We start from the raw sequence: 17,251 nt of genomic DNA, 5'->3' as shown, positions 1-17,251 counted from the left end.
TGCTGTTGCCAATGTGATGGATGAGAATATCACTCGTTTCACGAAAATGTAGGGGAATGCAGCAGAAAATTCCCACTCTTGGCATACAGAACGCATATTAACAAACACAAGGTTGTACAGGCCTAGAGTAGTGTCACCACAATTGACTGGCCTCTTTTTGCCAAGCGCAATATTGGGGCTACTCATTTCAATTGGGAGACAAAAATTTTGAAGCAACAACTACTATCTTTCTCACTCTGCCCACATGGCACTGATGTTCTTATGCAGAGAAGGCAAAAATATCGTACTTGGTTATTCTCTGGGGATGGAAGTGGCAGCATGGCACCCACTGTCCTCAGCTAGACCAGGCACCAGCTAAGTTGATACAAGCACGAAACAAGCTGCTGCCACTCTTCCACAAAACTGCCCGTCTTCCTGGGGAAGCTCACCTCTTGTAATGAGATTAACTGACTCTGTTCTGCCAACAATAGGACCCTGAGACCACACTGAGAAACCATCTTTCCAGTTCAAAAATGCGAAGTCATCCTCCAAAGCCCACATGTCCAGTACTCTCAATAAAATAATGATGACATTGTGGCAGAAAATTAAACAATATTGCTTAGTAATATTTGACTGTAATGTCACACTGGTTGAAATTCGTTGATGATATCTTGATGATATGAACTCTGTACCAAGGCACCCGGTTCTCAATCCTCCACAACCTCAACAGCTTTTCTCCCATCTGCTTCACCTGTTCCTCAGCTCAATATGCCATCTTCTTGGATGTTGACCTCCACCTCTTTGACTGTTCCATCCTAACCTCTCTCTGGGTTAAGTCCGCTAAATACTAATATTATCTGTATTTTGGCATCTGCCACCCATTCCACACCAAAAAATCACTCCCATACTGCCTAACTATCCATGGACAGAGTATCTGATGAGAAGTCTTTCGCTGAAGGAGGGCCTTCACAAACAGACTGTACCCCCCCCCCCCCCCCCAAAATCTAAGCCCCAATCAGATTTCACCGTATCTTCACACACACACTCAACCCTCCCACCACCCCCAAGAATCAGCCACAAAGGAGCATCCTTCTCATCATCCACTGTTGTCCTGGACCTGAACAACTGAATCTTATTCTTCTCCAGGGCTTTAATTATCTTTCATCGTGTGTGGTAATGAGGGACATTTTACTTCAGCTCCTTCCCGTCCCTCCTTAAGTGGTATTCATCACCCACCTGACCTATACAACTCTCTGGTCCATCTCACCACACTCCCATTGCCACTACCAACCCCTTACCACAGGGGACACATCCCTGTGAAAGACACAAGTGCAAGACCTACACTCCTGGAAACGGAAAAAAGAACACATTGACACCGGTGTGTCAGACCCACCATACTTGCTCCGGACACTGCGAGAGGGCTGTACAAGCAATGATCACACGCACGGCACAGCGGACACACCAGGAACCGCGGTGTTGACCGTCGAATGGCGCTAGCTGCGCAGCATTTGTGCACCGCCGCCGTCAGTGTCAGCCAGTTTGCCGTGGCATACGGAGCTCCATCGCAGTCTTTAACACTGGTAGCATGCCGCGACAGCGTGGACGTGAACCGTATGTGCAGTTGACGGACTTTGAGCGAGGGCGTATAGTGGGCATGCGGGAGGCCGGGTGGACGTACCGCCGAATTGCTCAACACGTGGGGCGTGAGGTCTCCACAGTACATCGATGTTGTTGCCAGTGGTCGGCGGAAGGTGCACGTGCCCGTCGACCTGGGACCGGACCGCAGCGACGCACGGATGCACGCCAAGACCGTAGGATCCTACGCAGTGCCGTAGGGGACCGCACCGCCACTTCCCAGCAAATTAGGGACACTGTTGCTCCTGGGGTATCGGCGAGGACCATTCGCAACCGTCTCCATGAAGCTGGGCTACGGTCCCGCACACCGTTAGGCCATCTTCCGCTCGCGCCCCAACATCGTGCAGCCCGCCTCCAGTGGTGTCGCGACAGGCGTGAATGGAGGGACGAATGGAGACGTGTCGTCTTCAGCGATGAGAGTCGCTTCTGCCTTGGTGCCAATGATGGTCGTATGCGTGTTTGGCGCCGTGCAGGTGAGCGCCACAATCAGGACTGCATACGACCGAGGCACACAGGGCCAACACCCGGCATCATGGTGTGGGGAGCGATCTCCTACACTGGCCGTACACCACTGGTGATCGTCGAGGGGACACTGAGTAGTACACGGTACATCCAAACCGACATCGAACCCATCGTTCTACCATTCCTAGACCGGCAAGGGAACTTGCTGTTCCAACAGGACAATGCACGTCCGCATGCATCCCGTGCCACCCAACGTGCTCTAGAAGGTGTAAGTCAACTACCATGGCCAGCAAGATCTCCGGATCTGTCCCCCATTGAGCATGTTTGGGACTGGATGAAGCGTCGTCTCACGCGGTCTGCACGTCCAGCACGAACGCTGGTCCAACTGAGGCGCCAGATGGAAATGGCATGGCAAGCCGTTCCACAGGACTACATCCAGCATCTCTACGATCGTCTCCATGGGAGAATAGCAGCCTGCATTGCTGCGAAAGGTGGATATACACTGTACTAGTGCCGACATTGTGCATGCTCTGTTGCCTGTGTCTATGTGCCTGTGGTTCTGTCAGTGTGATCATGTGATGTATCTGACCCCAGGAATGTGTCAATAAAGTTTCCCCTTCCTGGGACAATGAATTCACGGTGTTCTTATTTCAATTTCCAGGAGTGTATTAATCCACCCACCCAGCACATCCTACTCGTGTCCTTATCCTGTGCCATCAGAGGCAGCCGTATGATATACCAGCTCTGCTGAGATCACTGCAAAGCGTTTTATGTGAGGATGACCACTGACACACTGTACAGTAGAATGAATGGCCACTGCCAAACTGTGGCCAAGAACAAAGTTGACCACCCAGTGGCAAAACATGCTGCTAAGCGGAACACGCTCAAGTTTAGTGGCTGTTTCACAATGTGGGCCATCTGGATCTTTCCCTCCAGCTTTAGCTTTTCTAAACCACACAAATGGAAGTTATCCTTACTACACGTCCTTTGCTCCTGTAACACTCATTGTCCCAATCTCTGCTAACTCACTCTTCCCACATCCTTTATACAACAATTTCCACTTCCTCCATCCTGTCACCTGCTCCCAACCCACACCTCCGCATCACCTTCATCATGCTCTTCACCCCACTGGTTCCTGACCCTTGAAAGATACTAAGTTTTCTTTCTCTTTTGTGTGGGCCTATCGACAGCTCAATGCTTTGCTATTCGGTGATTAGCCTCCTTCCATCCTCAATGATTGACATTCTGTCAGTAATTTCCAGAATGACGTCATCAGTACTATTTGTTTTGTTTTCTTTGCCTTGTATCTTTGTGTTGGAGCATAAATCACTGTTTTACCAAACTGGTTATATCTTAAGTTTATTGAGCAAGAATTTATGTAGAATACACACTTAGGTCATAAAAGTGAGTAAAATAAAAATCCATACATTGAAGTCTCAACTTACCGTTGTCTTATGTAGAAAATTTGAAATGATACATTAAAGCGTTAATGAAGGATATCAAGAAACTTCATATATTTCAAACTTCAAATATGTCATATTTGTTTTCTTTCTATTGTCTTATGAATAGCTGTGATGATCAACTGGTTTGAAGTGAACTTCGGTCTTGGCTGAAGACCAACGATGGACATTTTCATGTGCAAAATTTTCCTTGCTCACCCCCCAGACCTGTTGCTCAACTTTTTGACCACATGGGTTCAAGTACATCTTTCGGCGTTTCGCCTTCCAGGGGCATCTTACCACACTGCAGTGATCTTCTGCAAGTTCCACCGATAATTTATTGTCTAACCCCATGGGGCATGTTTTCAACATGCAGGGAGAACTCGTACTTTTGTCACACGAGTTACTAACCCCCACCCCTGCCGTCAACACCCCTCGACACTCTCAGGGGGCTCCGGTTCCGACTGCTCAGACACTCGCCTCTCCCACTGCTCCACCTGTGTCTGCCGCACTGGCCTTCCATGTTATTTCCAAGGTGGGCAAATTCAAATCATTACCTGTAACCTATGGGCCATCTGTACTGCTGGTACCACAAGATTTTTGGCGATAATGCCAAGAAATGCTGATTACCTTGCCAGCACCCAAACACCGATCGCAGGAACTAAAAGATGCCAATACCTGCAGGGAACCTCACAGGCGTCCTCATACATTGCACTCCATTCACTCATCCATCCGGCTCGTTTTCCTAGTTGACACTGGTGCTGACATGTCTATCATACCTACATCGATGGCTCTCTCCGTCTTTTCACCGACGAAGTCACTTCTACGCATCGACGTTACAAACCTCAGGCTCTGTCAAAGTTATGGTGCATCTATCTCCTTCTCTGTGGTTTCTGTAGACTTTCTACATTGCTGACATTGATGAACCAATTATCAGTATGGATTTTTTGTCCCATTACAAACACTCTCCGAACATAGTTCAGAGCTCAGTGCTACACCATCCCACTGACACTCACATACTGTGCTCCCCCACTTATGTTTCACCTTCTGTTTCTCTCACAACATGTGAGTTGGTATGCGAGTGCTCCACCCTCATGGGCGACATAGTGACCTGCGTCACTAACCTACTGTCAGAATACGACTTGGTGGCATAACTGCCCTGGGAAAATGATGAGCTGAAACAACGAATAGCACACACTTACAATGAGCTTGTCGTGGCTCATACTTGCCGCTGAAACTGCAGTCCACAGTCCCGCCACCTAATCGTATTTCTCCAGCAGACACCAGCTCAGACACTCATCAGGTTAGTCCAAAAACATTAACTGCGTGTGACGATTCGCATCCGGTAGACTCCGCATCCCTGACACGCTTGACACGTTCACTGCCATATGTGTCAGACAGTGCTTCTAATAAGTTGCGTGCACGATACAACCACACCCACCATGTGAGCAACCGCCCCGCATGTTGATAAACATTCCCCTTCTCTCACGCGGCAGCCACGTGACTCAGCAGCCATCGCTGTTCCATGTGCTATGCCAACTCCACTCTCGCCCGTGCCAGATACCAAGTGCAAGTTTGACAGCTGACAGTCTCCACACATTCCGACCCGCTCTGCACTGCGTGTGCAGCCGCCCTCTCAAAACAAGTGCACGTCGCACTCACTTACTAGACATGTGACTTTCGACTGCCTTTTCCCACTTGCACTAATGGCTGCGCCTCGTCACGTCCTACCTGTCCAAAAACTTCTCGTCAGGACATTGATTAGTCTCATGTGCAGTGCTCAGTTTCTTCTGTCACTGACGGAACGACACACAAGATAGTTATCACTGCCAGCCCTCCTATTAGGCACAAGGTTAGACCCTTCAACCCTATTAAGTTGCGTGCAGACCAGCAGCAAATTAACGAACTTTTGGAGGCAGGTATCCTGCAACCATCAGACAACAACTGGTCTTCACCGATCCACCTCGTCCTCAAACGTGGTGGTTCTTTTCAAATGTGTGGCAACTACAGATGCTTAAACGTTCGTACTGTCGTGGACAATTACCCTGTGCCTAACATAAATGATTTCACTCATATGTTATCAGGCACTACAATCTTCAATGTTATTAACTATAAACATGCCTACCACCAGAGTCCTGTAGCGCCGGATGACATCCCTAAAACAGTTATTATCATGCTGCTTGGTGTGTTCCATTACTACTTCATGCCCTTCGGCCAAAGAAACGCGGTGCAAACGTGGCAGTGCTTCATTGACTCCATCTTATGACAGTTCGAGTTTTGCTTCACATGGATGCATGACATATTCATTTTCAGCAAGTCAGTGGAGGAAGATAAAAATAATTTAATCATGGTCCTCCAGACCTGAATTCAAATGGCGTCGAGGTCTTGGGTTACAGTGTCTCCACCGACGGAATACAGCCTCCCAAATCTCGCTTGCACGCCATCACTTCACTGCCGCCCCCGGCTACTTACAAAGAACTCAGATGTTTCCTGGACACAATAAATTACCACCATCGTCACCTGCCTTCTGCCACCGCCGTGCAGGCCCCGCTGACAGACTCACTGTCGGGTAAACAGTCTTCAGGACTCAAACCTGTTCACTGGACTGCACCTATGCTGGAGGCTTTCAATGCACTAAAGACTTCTTCAGCTCACACCGTGACACTCGCCCACGCTGACCCCTCGGCCAAGTTGTTCATCACTACGGACACCAGTGACATCACAGTGGGAGTGGTAGTACAGCAACGCAAGGCAGACATGGTTTTCCCCTAATCATTTCTTCTCTAAAAAACTATCAACAGCTCAGAAGAAATACTCCACTTTCGATAGAGAACTCCTTGCAGTCTACAAGGCTGTCAAACACTTCTGCCCCAACTAGGAGGGTTGCTTATTCTTCATCCTCACAGATCACAAACCACTCGCAATCATTTTCTGCACACACCCCCCCCCCCCCCTACCACCCCCCTCCGAGGACCCATCCCCTCAGCATTTCCGTGACTTTGATCTAGTCTGTCAATCCACAACAGACGTTCACTACATCAAAGGCATGGACAAAATCACCACAGATTTTTTTCGCAGTTCAATACTATTTCACACATCATTGACTTATCCAACCTGGTCACCCTACAAGCCTCCGACGAGGAATCTCCAGCACTCCTCATGGGCCCTCAAAGCTAAATTTCCAGGCATTGTGGACGAGGTGTGGTGTGACTCTTCTACCGGTACCTTACACCCGTTACTCCCACCCCTCCCCCCCCCCCACCCCCACCCCTCCTGCACCAGCAGGTCTTCGACACTCTGCATAATGTCGCTCACCCTGGTGTCTGTGCCACTACACAGCTCATCTCCGAGTGTTTTGTTTGGAAAAATATAAAATGGGACTGTCAGACCTGGGCTCGCAGCTGCGGCCCCTGCCAACGCAACAAAATTGGCCGCCACACCACCTCACCCCTGGACAAGTTCGACATCCCTCCAGGACAATTTCGTCATGTACGTATCGATCTTGTTGGTCCTCTTCCACCGTCAGAGGGCCTCAGATACATTCTATCCACAATTAACTGCACGTCCTGCTGGGTAGAGGCAGACACCTTACCTAACATCACTGCCGAGACCAAGGCTAATTGTTTTATCTCCTCATGGATTGCTAGGTTTGGTTGTCCGACCACCATCACCACTGACCAGATTCGGCAGCTTGAGTCTTCCCTGTTCACCATTTTATGTAACGTCTGCGGCATAAAGAAAATTGGCACCACAGCCTATCACTCACAAAGCAACGGGTTAGTGGAATGGTGGCACTGTACTCTAAAAACGGGGCTCATGTGCCACAACTCCCTCTGGTCCAAAGCACTTCCATGGGTACTTCTCAGCCTCCGTTCAACTTTAAAGTCCGTCTTACTGGGAACTATCTCAGAATTCGTTTTTGGGGAGAACCCCGTCCTACCAGGGGAACTCATTCAGCCTCAAGTCCCTGAAGACTCCCCCCCCCCCCCCCCCCCCCAACCCTACCCCAGCCCGGATTTCATAAGTCACATGCACACCCACTTCAAACACACACGTCTGCACCCACCTATCAGCCACTCCCCACCAGACCCTTATGTGCCAACTGCTCTCAACACTTTCTTCCATGTAATGCTGAGATATGATTCGGTCTGACAACCTCTGCAACCACCTTATCTTGGCCCCTTTAAAGTCCTCTGGCGGGGTGATACAGTTTTCAACATCATCGTCAAAGACAGTCCACACACTGTTTTGTTACACCAACTCAAACTAGCATTCGTGGACTCTGGTGTCCCTCTGCTGGCTCAGTCTGATCCTCCTAACGACTCTCCCGCCAGTGTCCCTCCCGCCATGGAGTCTGACAATGTTTCTCCTCAGGCCACCATGCCGTTTTGTTCACCCGACGCCTCCCCGTCACCTTTCGCAGGTTTCTCAGATACAACACCCTCCACCCCGTGTGCAGGTTTCTCTGCTACCTCATTGACTACGGAGACACCATCTCCCATAGTCACCTTGCTCTGCAACGTACCCCCACACCGCGTGGACGACATTTCAATTGTCACTCTCGACGACCGAGTTCTCATTCTACTCACACAGACACCGCTGCCCCGCCACCCAACGGCCAGTTAAACGTCAGTGTTGTGCATAGCCTCACTCTCCCTTGTGAGTGCGACCCGACGACAGTTCGCGCCTTCATCTCGCTGGACGGCTCGATTAGCATCTGGGCTTGCCACACCTACACCCCGCCATCCACCGTTCAGCCCGCCTGCTCTTGGGCTGGCCACCGCATTGTCTGTCCTCGCTGGCTCAACAACTTCGAAGTGGACCTGCCTCCCATCGCTCCGCCTCCGCACCCTGTCCCGGTCGGTGTGTAGGTCCTGGTCGTGTGTCTACCAGCTCGTACGACCACCAACAACAGTGTCGATGCCCACATGGTCTCCCTCAAGTCTCAATGCAGCACTTCATACTGGAGGGGGGCGGGGGGTTGTCTGTGTGGCATCGATAGGTCATATTGACCATAGACAACATTAATCTTCGGAACTCGGGACACTCATCTGAGCTGCCTGTTAATTCAGTCTGTTCGTATACCTTGTACTGTGTGCATGTGTATGATAATTATCGAAATATATGCATGTGTGGATATAATTGGGGAAAATTTATTCCGTGTACCGCTATTCGTATCCTGTTCCCAAAGAAGTAAAAAAATTACAAAACTAAGCTGAAACATCAGGTCAGCTGTGAACTAGCATTGAATACTCCAAACTCTTGTAACTGACGTACAGCCTTGGGAGATGGGATGGATGGGCTGGGGAGGGAGGGGGACGGGGGAGGTAGTTGAGAGGGAACGGTGTTGCATCAGCAAGAGTAGACTATATCATCTAATGATCATGTTGTCTTTTAAAGTGATGTAAGGCTCTTGGGTTTCCAGCTGAGAGAGTGAGTGTCACTTACATCATCTTGTGGTGAAGTGACATTGTTAAATATGATATAAATAACACTTTTTGAAACACTAAACCATTTATACAAATTTTATGGATTGGGAACCTGGGGTCATTACATTACTGTGACATTGTGAAGGAAAGCATAGGCCATTCTTGACACTGATGTTTGCTGATACTGATAAACTGTTCCTTTTGTGTCATATAATCCAAAATGAATGTTCACACTGTTTTAAAATATTCAACGTAAGGCATACAAAAAATTTTACATCATTAGCAAGGGGCTTTTGATGATTGGCATGAGAAGTTTATATATTGAAGAACAATGTAGTTATGTTATTAATAACTCATGCCTCAGGAAAAAGGAACAAGTGTAGTCTGATGCATAATGAAGTCTTAATATCGTCAATAGTATATCATAGTAAAAACTGTGCTGTAGAATTCTGTTGTCAGGCTATGAAAATCTGTTGCTTATGTGGATAAGAAATATTTTTTGGTAATCAGTAGATACAAGACAACAACAAGAGCATACATCATTCGACCACATCTCACGTAATAAACATTATTTTCTTTTCAGTGCATATTGGAACACCTTGAGATCGTAGTGGCTGTGATACATTCCTTTTTTGGGTTATGTATAACTTCATGTTTGTTACTTGATACTAAAAGCAAATATATTTTTTTCACAGGAATGCTGACACATGGCCTCAGAAACTAATCATGCAGTTGGTGCCAAAACAACTGATGGCAGTTATTGATGGATTTGTCCTGTACAATTCAAATCCTCTGCACTTCCATCCACAGAATTGCAAAGCCCTTGGATCTGTGGTCAAAATTATGCGTTATGGTTTTGTAAGTTATTAGTTCTTATTGCGTACTTTATCATGGATAAACTTAATTTTTGCTAGTAATCATTTTTATAAAAAGAAATTTGAACTAGCTGCTTTGCATTTTGTGGAGGAACATCTTATTTGTCCATAACATGTAGAAATATCATTAAAAAATAAATAAGCTGTGTTATGAGCACAAGTAACTGCAGAAAGAGCACTCATACTTCATAGTACAAACATGTTATGATTTAGATATGCCTTGCTTTATAAACCAGCCCAGGAGTTACTGAGCTCATGTTACAGATTTTCCAGAATTCTTGAATTGGTTTTTATTGTTATGTCACATCCATTAAAAGTGATATTAGTCCCCTTTTTGTGAAAATGTAGCCCACTGATAAGAGCACATCTTGACAAAGCAGCACAGAAAAACTGAATGCTACAATTAAATATGGTGCTGGAAAGAATAAATAGAAAAAACAAACACACACCTCTAGCTCGTTAAAGGATTTTTCCAAAAGCCAGCTAGTGATTGTCATCAGATAACTATGTCAAAATTTACGCAAGAGACAAATTAGAAAAGCTTTTTTTGTAAATATTACAAAGCTACTGTAACATCAGGAATGAAAGTACATATTGAGTACAGGTACTTACAATATGCTTAGGAAAGCTCATACAACTGAGAAATAGGAAAAAAATATACTGTCTCCTGCGCAGTTGCCTTTAGGCATATTGGGAAAAAATGTTATTTTGAGATGTTGCATGCCAGACTGAAGGCAGGAGACTCGAGGACTGTATTATTTCATCTTGGCACCATATAGCATTAAAACAAACAAGGGCACAGCTTTTAAAATATGCAAAATGTTGTGAATATCCCTTATACATTACATCTGTTTTTTACAATAAACGTCATATCATCAATGATAAAATAAAACATAGATTACATTATGAGCCAAAACCTGTTATAGGGCGTATCTAAAGATCATACAACAGACTAGGCACAGTGTGCAAATATTCCACTGAGAGAGAGAGAGAGAGAGAGAGAGCAATGTAAAGGCCATCATTGTAAAAGAGGACTTTACAATTTCTAATTACTGTTTTCTGAACAAAGTAAACAAACTGCAAGCTGTTGAGAACACAGGTGGGTCATATCAAAAAACAAAACCTTATTACAAAATAATAAACTTTTCCAACCACATCAGGGTAGACTGTGGATCAATAGAAATGGGGGGGGGGGGGGGGGCACTAAATGCAGGGTAGGGGGAAGGAGATTGTAGGCCATTAAACTGAAACTTCATGAGTATGTTCACAAGTATAACAGCATCATTAGAACTTGTTACTTCCCCCTTCCCTACCCCTCCTCCCCCCCATCCTCCTCCTCCCGGTAATATGCTTCAATGATGCTGCTGATGCTGTTATACTTGTGAACATACAACATACTCGTGAGGTTTCAGCTTTATGGCCTACCTTAAAAGAGAATAACGTGCTGAAAAAAGTAGCAAGATGATTTCTGTTATAGTGTAATTTTAAATATCACAATGTTTATTATATAAAATTTAGTGAAAATGTACCACTGGAGTAACATTCTCACCCATTGCCCCCCCCCCCCCCCCACCCCCACCCTCCAACTTTTTCTGTTCCCCTCCATCCCTTCCTGCTGCTACCCTTGCTTTCAGCTCCTTCGTTCTGCCCTGCACCCTCACCCGACCATCCCTTGCCTATTTTCCTACCCCTGCCCCCCCCCCCCCCTCCTCAACATCTATCTCATTGTTCCCTATCCTGCCCTTAGTGCCTCCCTCCATAGCCTCCCCCTATTCTTGTCTATCCCTAGCCCAGCCTAACATGGTTGGAAAAGTTTATTATTTTGTGATAAGATTTCGTTTTTTGACGTGACCCATAGGTAGCCTCAATTGGTTGAAGTCTGTTTGCTTTGTTTGGAAAACAGTAATTAAAATTTGTAATGTCTTCCTTTATAATGATAGCCTTCACATTGCTCTCTCTCTCTCTCTCTCTCTCTCTCTCTCTCTCTCTCTTGCTCTCTCAATGGAATATTTGGACATTGTGCCTAGTGTGCTGTACAATCTTTGTTTATGTATGATATTACAGTGTCTGTGGTAATCCAAATTATGCTGTAAAATTTGTTTTGATATGTGTTCATGTCTGAAGAAATAAGCACTGTGGCAACTACAGATGTTGTGAAATACATGAAATGTATTCGCTGTTGCGAATGTGGACTACCATCAGCTGTAAAATGGAATGACAATGAAAATCAGTGCCGGACCGGGACTGGAACATGAGTTTCCCCTTTTTTGGCAAGTGGTTGCCTTACATCTTGACTATCTGTGCATGACTCATGGTCAGACCCAAACTTCCATAGGTCATCAACCATCTATGTACAACACAGGTACTGTAATATCGTATTTATCTGCCTACACCTGGCAAGCAATTCTCAAGTAAACTGTCTTCCTCATTTTGGGAATATACATAATGGATGCATGAGTGTAGGTTGTAGATGCATGATTGGTGACATATGGAAGTTTAGGTGTGGCTGTGAGCCTTGCTCATGTAGCCAAGTGGTAAGGCGACTGCTCGCGAAAAGTGGGAAACCCAGGTTTGAGTTCTGGGTCTGCAAAAATTTTCTTTCTTGTCATTCTATTACACAGCTGGTGGGGTAGTCCATATTCACAACTGCGAATACATTTCATGTACTTTGTATATGCCCCATGACAGGTTTTGGCTCATAATGTATTGTGTGTCTTATTTTTCATTGACAACATGACATTTATTGTAAAAAACAGATGTAATGTGGTAAGGGATATCCACAATGTATTGTATATTAAAAAAGCTGTATGCTGGTTTGTTTTGATGTTTGAGATCAATGCCATCTGGCGTCAGGTTGAAATAATCTGGACTCTGTGTCTGCTCCCTTCAGTCTGGCATGCAATATCTCAAAATAACATCTTTTGCAAATACCTAACAACAGTTGCACGTGAAATCGTAAGTTTTTCTAGTATTGCTCACTTGTACAAGCTTCCCTAAGCATGTTGTAAGTACTTGCACTCAATACGTAGTTTCGTTCCTGATGTTACATTGACCTTGTAATATTTATATAAAAGCTTTTCTAATTTAACTTTTGTGTAAATTTTGCCACAGTTGTCTGATGATCATCATTTGAAATGCATCATAAATAAAATATTTAGTGATCAAGACGTTTCCATGGAATTACTACCTACATGTACTTTTTATAGTTCTTTGTTGTTTTCTTCCATGGTTTTGTCTTGTTGCTTTCTGTTATTTGTAATATCTTTTCATCCCATGTTGTACTTTCATTCAATAATTCTTTTTTTTTTTTTTTACCATCTGAATCCTTCACTACTGCTTCAAGTTTTACTTCATATTTAAGATAATTAGTAGCATGTTATGAACCTCAGTTGATATAATTGATTAAAATATTGTGAAATATAGAGTCATTGCATGTTTCAGTTTTATGTTTTTTATATTATGTTCATGCTGATCAGTCTCATGTTCTGACACATGGAAGACTTCATGTTATTTACAAAATCTTTCTTGATATGTTAATAACTGTGCATAATTTGTTCCCTTAAAAGTGCAACAATGAGTAACTGATGAATATACATTACTCACTGTGTCATAATCTTTATGATATTTCAGGCGGGCTGTGTTTATTTCAAGAGCATATCGCCAGAGGCAGAAAGTGACTTGAAATATGTTATCCTTTTGTACATATCAGACCAGCATGAATTCGTGGGATTTATCCCTAAGAATCAGACAACGTTATTAGACAATCTCAGTCGTGCCCTAAAGCAAAAAATGCCAAGCCTGATATTGAGAAATCAGTCCCAGGTATGTTTCTGTTTTATCATGTATTGATAAGTGTGTAATAGAAGAAAAGAAGGAAAAATGAAATTGTATTTTTATGACTAGTTTTAATGCCTATTAGAATCTGACTTCAGCAGCGGTATGGGTTGTGGGAACATATAGACATATACAGGTTGGTATGTGCACATGCAATTGCTTGCTTTCTCTCTCTCTCTCTCTCTCTGACAGAGAGAGAGAGAATAACAAAACATGTGAAAAGACCAATGCCAAGGTGAACAAAAACCTATACTGATATGATCAATACTCCTCATGCTATTGTAGATTTCTCTCTAGAACAGTTGAAGATAGGATGACCAGGTGAATCTAGCCATTTGTAAGACAGAAGCTAGATCCATATTTATTGAAAAATCATTGAGAAACATGATTTATATATGAAAGAGGTTGCTTGCAAAACATTTGTTGAACCAATTTCTGAGTTCTGTGTTTTGGCTCGGAATCTTTAAAGACGATCAGCATGACTCATCATTGGTTTGTTTAGTTAATGTCACAGCAATACTCAGGAAACTTCAGTGAGAGTTATTACAAGAAAGACATTGTATGGCATTGCATAGTACAGACATAGATGTAGATGGAGCAACATACTCAACTTCAGTACAGTTGCTGTAAGATTTCCCTAGCTATAGTTCTCTTGTTATTTTTCCCGAAGTTATTGTTTGTAGTATACAAGGAACAATCAAAAAGTAATGGGAATTTTTTTGTTTTTCTTAAAGAATCTTTATTTATTCATCAACAGTAACTTTTCCCCCTTCAAAGTAATCCCACACCTCTGGACCACACTTTTCACTAGGGTATTCAGCTCCTCCAGTGATTCTGTTTTTATCTCATTCATGGTGGTGAAACGACATCCTTTTGTACTTCTCTCCAGCCTCAGGAACAAAAAGAAGTTGCAGTGGGCCATGTCTGGCAGATGCGATGGCTGAGGCAACATAATAGTTTTGTTTTTTGCCATAAAGTCATGAACAAGCATTGAGGTGCAAGCGGGAAAATTATCGTGATGCAATTTACGTGAGTGGTTTTGCCACAATTCTGCTCATTTTCTTCAGATTGCGTCACGCAAAACTGCAGGCAGTTTTCCTTATTAACCAAATGAACATAAGACAGGAACTCCATTGTAATTGAAGGAAATGGTGAGAGGAACCTTCACACATGATCGAACTTGTCAAATTTTTTTAGTCTTGGCTCTTCAGGCAGTTGCCAATGGGACGACTAGACCTTGTTTTTGATGTCATACCCATGTATTGTTACCTGTTATAACCTTCCTGGATATTTGTTGACTGAGCTATGACTACACAATGTTGTTTTCGGTGAAAATTCAACAATTTCAGAAAGGATTTTGCTGTTGCATTGTTCATGCCCAATACTTCCAAAAATATTGCTTGGCTTTAGCCAGAGGATATGCTGACACCATCAGCAACCTCTGTAATGAAGATGTGGCTATTTTCCAGAACCATTTTCTTTACTTCTTCCACATAGTTATCAGTAATTGATGTGCTATGGTGGTCATTTCTCGACACTGCCTGAAATGTTTATACCACTTGTAAACTCTTATCTTACTCATAGTAGATTTGCCAAAAAATACAATTAACATTTCAAATGCATTGCTGTACTGTGTCCCATCCTTCAGGCAAAATTTAATGCAAATTCTTTGATCTGTCTTTTTCGAAAGTAAAAACATGCTGAACAATCAAAAACACATAGAACATTTTTGCCTATCAACAAGAAACAAAATATTCAAAACGACTGAAAATGCATCAGGAACAGGTGTACCAACAACAACAAAAAATATTAAAAAAAGAAAAAAATTGAAAATTGTATGTATAGGGCCTGCGAAATTAAAAAAAAATCAGTGTTACTTTTTGATTGCAACTCATATAAGCTATTTGTGTTATGTTAGTGGAAATAAACTAAAAAAAGAGCATAGTTCTCTGAAAACTAGTGGCATTCTTTGTGCTGTTATGCATGTTTACACATGCATCAGTCAGCTTCAGATGAGTGATTCTGATACCTTTCCATGGTTTTTATTTAATTGGTTGTGTTCTCTGGTATGTGTTGATCACCCACAGGACACAAAGTAGGAGGAGGCAAAGAAGCCGTAAGTGATTTGTTTCTTCTACATGTCAGCATTGTGTCAAAGACTATTGGTCATATTATGAAAAAGCATAAGGAACATTGCATGTTCAATCTGTCTGCCAAAGCTAGGTCACTTCAACACCACCTATGTATTGCTCCGTTAGGGATAGCAAAGACTAGTTAAAACGCATACTGTAGCCATTAAGCAACTATTCTTCTCTATCAGTGGTGCAATGGGAAGTACCCTCTGCCATGCACTTTACAGTAGTTTGCAGAATATAAATGTAGATTGGAGGCTGGCTGGTGTGGCCGTGCGGTTCTAAGCGCTTCAGTCTGGAACTGCGTGACCGCTACGGTTGCAGGTTTGAATCCTGCCTTGGGCATGGATGTGTGTGATGTTCTTAGGTTAGTTAGGTTTAAGTAGTTCTAAGTTCTGGGGGACTGATGACCACAGATGTTAAGTCCCATAGAGCTCAGAGCCATTTTTGTAGATTGGAAGGTCTAACATTTATGAATATATTCTTCAGTGTAATAACATGGGATGAAACAATGCCATGTTTCTCGGGGGCAGTTAGTACAATTTTTGTTGAAACAAATCAAAACCTTTCTCATAATCTTATCAGTAGCCAGAATATGTAATCTTGTTCATTGATCCATTTTACCATTTCATTCACAACTTGCAAATGATTATTTATGTTGTATCTACTTCCATGAATCCAGTTTACTTCTTTGTTTGATTAAATTGATTTTTTTTATCTGGCTGATAATGATGTGGCTCAGTGGATATTTTAATACAAATACAAACCACAGGTCTCTTTCTGCAACTCAGTACTTCAGTCATCTCTGCCAAAGATTTGGTTTGTCAAAAATACCAAACTAAGTCATGGCTTGGAGTCAACATTAAACTGTGTGTCCTCCATTAACTGTGTGGACAAGTCAGTTTCAAGGTCAGAGGAAGTCAAGTACATTGATGGATATCAGCTATTAAACCATCTGTGAAACCAAACAGTAAATTCACATAGTGACTTAAGGCAACTACATGTTTCATCCTAGAACCAGATTGGTGTTCTATGGTGTAAGAATACTCTTCCAAGACAAAAATCTATCTTACTATTCTTGGTGCCAAGTCCTTCTTATCCATAGTCTTCTGGATTGCGGTGCAGTCCATTACAATTTTAAAATGTATTCCTAGTACATACATCTGGCACTTTCATAAAGCGTTAACAATAGCTAAAACTTGAAGCTAGTAATGACTGTATCTTTCCTCTTCAGGTTTTTTTTTTTGCGCTCATATACAAGACTGCATGGAACTTATCATGGGAAGATTATTGTGTTAACACAACTCCAAAATTGTATTTGCTTGCTGCCACGTGTAGTTCCGTTTTGTATTCTGGGTTGTAAGTTTTGATAATTGGATCCGATTAAAGAATAACTTCGAACATCTTGAACACTTGCCTCTGCTCTTCTTCAAACTTCAGTTCTTGATTATTTCTCAGTAAATCTT

General features: G+C 43.4%; 1 protein-coding gene across 1 annotated transcript in view; it reads left to right on the top strand.

The window, feature by feature from the left end:
- The window catches only part of LOC124622498 (protein PTOV1 homolog), a 319,275-nt gene that overhangs the window by 127,053 nt on the left and 174,971 nt on the right, over positions 1 to 17,251 (top strand). Inside the window, exons 4-5 of the mRNA XM_047148215.1 lie at positions 9,640 to 9,802; positions 13,450 to 13,641. Coding sequence (XP_047004171.1) covers positions 9,640 to 9,802; positions 13,450 to 13,641 — 355 coding nt within the window. The remainder of the gene's footprint in view (positions 1 to 9,639; positions 9,803 to 13,449; positions 13,642 to 17,251) is intronic.

Source organism: Schistocerca americana, chromosome 7 (genome assembly GCF_021461395.2).
Source record: "Schistocerca americana isolate TAMUIC-IGC-003095 chromosome 7, iqSchAmer2.1, whole genome shotgun sequence".
NCBI classification, from domain to species: domain Eukaryota; kingdom Metazoa; phylum Arthropoda; class Insecta; order Orthoptera; family Acrididae; genus Schistocerca; species Schistocerca americana.
This window is presented reverse-complemented; position numbering and strand designations above follow the sequence as displayed.